We start from the raw sequence: 5,460 nt of genomic DNA, 5'->3' as shown, positions 1-5,460 counted from the left end.
TGGTGCGTGGGTCCTGGCAGGAATGAGCATCACTGCCCTCCTCCACCCTCCTATGCCAGGTCCCACTGACCTGGCTGCAGTCCCATACCTGCTGTGGGTGCAGTAATCAGGGGGCACATGCCCCTCCCCCCCCAACATGTCACCTATGCCCCCTCCCCCCAAGACTTACCTGTGGGGAGCTGTAGGAGCTGGCCAGGAGTCGGTGCAGCACGGAGCTGGGATAAAACATTTTATTCTGGGACAAAGTGCAAGTAGTACTACTCCTGAGATAGTATCATTGAATAAATGTCAGAAACATGGCACTGCATTCAGCTGCTCACTAAATGCACATGTGCTTTTCAGTGTCCTAGGATAAATTGTTGCTACCTTTTATCCAAGGATTTTTTAGGATTTACTCTGAGATAAAGAAACATCTGTACACTTACTTGCATTTTGTCCCAGAATAAAATGTTTTATCCCAGGGTACGTGTGATGTCTGATTGCAGCCCTAGAGGTTCCTGCCTGCCCACCTGCAAAGTGCTCCGTGCTGCGCCGACTCCTGGCCAGACTGTGCCCCATGCCCCTACGTTTCCAGGACTCCAATTATAATTCCCAATTGCCAGCTGGGACCAGCCTCTGAAATCCAGGACTGTCCTGGCTAATCCAGGACATATGGTCACCCTAGACATGAGGCTGCGTAGCAACTAACAGATGCATTATTTGAGTATGGGAACACAGAGCAGGACCTGTAACATACACAACAGTGAGTTACAGAACCATGTAGTAACTGCTTCTTTGGTTAAAAGAAATCTTAGTTTCTTCTACAAAGCTCCCTAGTAAAGATATATAAATACTTTTAAGATTCCTGACACTAACCATACTGATTTTTTTTTTTTTTTTTTTTTTTTTATCAGCTGAATATGTAAGGCTTTCTAAAGGGCTGCTGATTGATAAGAAATTAATCCTGCACCTATTTGGGAGGAAGGTTTATTCCTCTGCAGTCCTAATTTTAAGAACTATCAACTGTCAAAGCAGTAGGGATTATTTACTTATCTCTGAATTAGATGTCTTAACTCTGGTTAGATTGCAGCTCTGCCCAGGATCCAGCCTGCCCTGTCACTGCCATAAGATCCTGACCCGCACCCCGGAGCAGCTCCCCACCCAGCCGTGCACCACGCCAGCACTACTGGGGCTGGTCTCTATGGAAACCCTGACCCCATACCATCACAACCCTGCTGCTCCTGCCATCTCCATGGAAACCAGCCACAGTGACGCAGGCAGGGGCTGCTGGGAAATAGAGTCTGGCTGCCAGCCAGATTCACCATTTTGCCCACCCCTGAGTTAGAATATGTTATTGTTGATAATAATTCTGAGTTTTTTCAAGATCTTTATAAAAGAGGTTACAAGACCTCATTATTTTGTACACAGTGAATGCTTGTTGGGTTTAGCTGTTGTTATCAATCCTTTGGTTTCAAAATTCTGGTTTTCTGGCTGAGATGTAGACGAACAGACCATTTTTACATTCAGACTAGGTAGAACTTTTTTAAAATTTCAGGTAAAAATCTAGGTCTTTCAACTCAGTTTAAGTATAGAATATATCAGTTATTTTCCCAGTATCTGAAGATGCCAAGTCAGTTATTCTTCCTTAAATAGAATGCAATCATAGAAGTGTTTTAGATTAGGTCACTTCAAGAAGTGTGTCAAAATTCAAGACCAAAGATGTCAGTTTTTGTATTTAAGATTAGCAAATATGACTTAAAAACTTGATTCCTTTTTTCTTTTCAGAGAAGTTTTCTATGAACCACTTGTAAACACAAACTGTTTTGGATACAGAAGCTGAAGAATTATTCTAGAAAAGTGTTTCATGGCCCACTTTTCTTTTTGCCAAAAAACTGAGTATCTGAGAAAAATATCCATAGTTTTACTATCTGAGGATTATTAATTGATTGAAGAGTACACCTTTGCTCATAATACGCTCAGATTTTCTGAAAACAATAACATAGATTCATAGATGTAGAGTCGGAAGGGACCTTGTAGATCTTCTAGTCCGACCCCCTGCCGTGGGCAGGAAAGAAAACAGGGCTCAAATGACCCCAGCCAGGTAAAGGTCAAGCCTCCTCTTAAAGACCCCCAAGGTAGAAGCCAGCACCACTTCCCTTGGAAGTTGGTTCCAGATCCTAGCCGCCCTGACTGTGAAGTAGTGCCTTCTAATGTCTAGTCTAAACCTACACTCTAGCAATTTATGACCATTATTCCCTGTTACTCCGGGAGGCGCTCGGGGGAACAAAGTCTCTCCCAAACCCCGCTGTCCCCCCCTAGTGAGTTTATAGACAGCCACCAGATCCCCCCTCAGCCCTCTCTTGCGAAGGCTGAACAGGTTAAGGTCCCGTAGCCTCTCCTCATAGGATCTGCCCTGCTGTCCCTGGATCATGTGAGCAGCCTTCCTTTGGACCCTCTCAATACTGTCCACATCCCTCCTGAAGTGTGGTGCCCAGAACTGGACGCAGTACTCCAGCTGTGGCCTGACCAGTGTCACATAGAGGGGGAGGATCACCTCTTTGGCCCTGCTTGTGATGCATCTGTGGATGCAGGACAAGGTACGGTTAGCCCTACTGGCCGTGTTCTCGCATTGTCAGCCCACATTCATCTTGGAGTCGATAATGACTCCAAGATCTAGCATCTAATAATAAGATAAGTCAAATGGGATCTTACACTTCCTATTCAGGCAGACCAAAAAAAAGAAAACTTTAACAATATTTTTAAATGTCTCCTGTGATGCTAAAGAATCTACACAACATGGCTTTTTTAAATGCAATTCATTCAAATAAAAGGGTACATTCCAAACCCACTGAAATCAATAAAAATTAATCCCTTTGCCATCAGAGTTTTGGATCAAATCCTAAATGAGGAATTTATGTAAGAAGGTCATTCATGTACTGGGTACATTGAAGTTCACAGTGCTTTATATTGAAATCAAATTAAAAATAATAAATAGTAAGATTCTGAATGTAACAAGTGGGTTATATCAATAGAAATATGAATAAAATCTTGGTAATATAATAATATACCTGAGTGTATCATGAGCAACAGAGTACTCTTATTCAATTAATGATCCTCAGGTAGTAAAATTATGGATATTTTTCTCGGATAATCATTGGAGTTTTTTGGTATGTGCGCCATTGATAGTGTAGAGGGAATCAGATTTATAAAAGAAAAATAATGGATTTCTTTTCTTTTCAGTTTGTGGTGATAACTGTGTGTTTAAAAGCTGGGTTAGAGACCTCGTATTGGACATTGGTAAGAAAATGCCTTTTTATTCATATGCTAACTACACTATTAAAATATGTGATAGATGATGTATTTTCCTGATAATTACTATCATTATTACTTATTATTAATTAAATTAAGGACTGTACAAGCACCTCACAATGTTAAGTAAAGACTCAACCCTTTCCTGAAATGTTATAGTACGTGGGTCACGGACAAATGAAAAACAGAGTAAAGGAGAGACTTGGAGCAAAATTATGTTAATATGTTTTGTTCAGTAAGGTATGTGGCTAGAAGTTGGGTGTAATTGCTAAGCTACCTGAAAGCTTCATGTCCGAATTTTTTTTTTTGTTTGAAAATCGGTAGTTTTTTGCTCCAACCAATATTCAGTAGGAGATTTAGCACCGATTTAGAAGTAGCAGAGTCAGGTGAGCGCCAGGTGCTCTGAAAATCCCTCCTTACATGATTTTCAGCGTAAACTTCAGGGGACCAAGGCCATCTTTTGTATAGTATATGCTGTGTAGTTAGTTCATTTTAGGCACTGAACAGATACTAATATAATTGATTCTTCTTCTCTCTCATTTTTAACAGTTTAGCCATATAGCAATATGGGGCAGCATTGCACTTTGGGTAGTATTTTTTGGAATCTACTCCTCTTTGTGGCCCATCATTCCTATGGCACCTGATATGTCAGGAGAGGTAATGTGCATTTCTTTACTAATCTCCCAATGTGGATTGAATGTTTATTTAGGATCTAATCTTTGCTGGGTACAGGAGAGAATTTTGAGAATTACTGCTATTTGAGAGGATCTTTTTCACACCATCACTATATATTAGACAAGCCTAGCTTATATTTGTAGATTTACCTAATGCAAGTAACGGTGGTAATATTGTCTCCTTAAAGTAGCATAAGCATGCACTTGCAAAAGTGAAATATTCTGGGTTGCTTAAAAGGTTCTCTATTTGGTTAGATTATGCAACAGATTTGGAAATTAATATTTAATTTAGTTGTAAGATGCATAGGACCTTAACATGTTTCAACTTCCATTAAGAAACTTCCATGCGACTTTACTGAATTCTCAATGTTGCTGCTGCTGTTTGGTTGGATCATTTTCCTTATGTTTATTTTTATTTATGTGCTTTTTGCTATGCTTTCCATCAAAGGCTCAGGGCAGCATACAGCAAGAGAAATGAAACAACTAAAGCAAATACAAAACAATAACAAAATAAGACAAAATGAAACAGAGACCTAATAACACCATCTTGGCCTAGTTATGATTGCTAAATGCCTGTCCAAATAGAAAAGTCCTACAATGCTTCTGAAAGATGTCCAGGCTTAGGCTCGGGCAGGGCTTTACAGGGAGGGAGTTCCACAACTGAGAAGAAGCTGCTGAGAATGACCTCTTGCATGTCCTTGCCAAGTGGACTTGATGTACTGATTGTACTCGCAAGAGTTGTACTCTTGGTTGACCTTGGGGACTGTGATAGGACAGATGGAAGAAGGCCCTTAAGTATGTAGAGCCCAGGCTATTTAGAGCCTTTTAAGTCAGAACTGGCACCTTGAATTGTACCCAGAAAGCTACTGTGGGAGCCAGCACAGACAGTAGAGGACTGGAGTTATAGGCTTCCGTTGACCCACTTTTGTCAGAAGGCAAGCCCTTCATAAAGTATATTGTAGTAGTTTATCCTCGAGGTAAAAAAGGCATGGATAATAGTGACCAGATCATAATCTGAAAGAAGGGTAGTAGCCTTCTCACCAAATGGAGTTGGTACAAGTCTCTCCTAGTCACAGCCACCACCTGGAGAGTCGGGTGCAGCAGAAGATCCAGAAGAATCCTAAAGCTAGAAACATGACTGACCAGGGGAGGCTGAACCCAATCTATGAGTGTTTCAGTCCTCCTCAAGTTAAGTGGTATGTCCTCCCCACCATCACCTCCGTCTTCTCTGGACTTCAGTCGATTCACCCGCATCCAGTCCCCAGCTGTAGCTAGGCCTTGGGAAAGAACTGATTGCCGGGCCAGGGTCAGATGAGAAGAGGGAGAGCTAGATATTATCCAACATATTGATGGCATCTCACTTGAAATCTAGGTACAATCTCTCCTCATATAAACATTGAACAGGAGGGGCATCAAGATGGAGTCCTGGGCTACCCTATAGAAAAGGTTCAGAGGGAATAACAAACACTTGTCTATCACCAGCCTCTGGCACCCGCCA

General features: G+C 41.5%; 1 protein-coding gene across 1 annotated transcript in view; it reads left to right on the top strand.

Moving 5' to 3' along the window:
• Positions 1–5,460, top strand: part of ATP8A1 (ATPase phospholipid transporting 8A1) — a 188,923-nt gene that overhangs the window by 150,618 nt on the left and 32,845 nt on the right. Inside the window, exons 32-33 of the mRNA XM_006029939.3 lie at positions 3,220–3,276; positions 3,838–3,945. Of these exons, the coding sequence (XP_006030001.1) occupies positions 3,220–3,276; positions 3,838–3,945 (165 nt within the window). The remainder of the gene's footprint in view (positions 1–3,219; positions 3,277–3,837; positions 3,946–5,460) is intronic.

The sequence above is a fragment of the Alligator sinensis genome, unplaced genomic scaffold, assembly GCF_000455745.1.
Source record: "Alligator sinensis unplaced genomic scaffold, ASM45574v1 scaffold58_2, whole genome shotgun sequence".
In the NCBI taxonomy this organism is placed as follows: Eukaryota; Metazoa; Chordata; order Crocodylia; family Alligatoridae; genus Alligator; species Alligator sinensis.
Note: the sequence above shows the minus strand (reverse complement) of the source record. Positions and strands in the feature narration are given on the sequence as shown.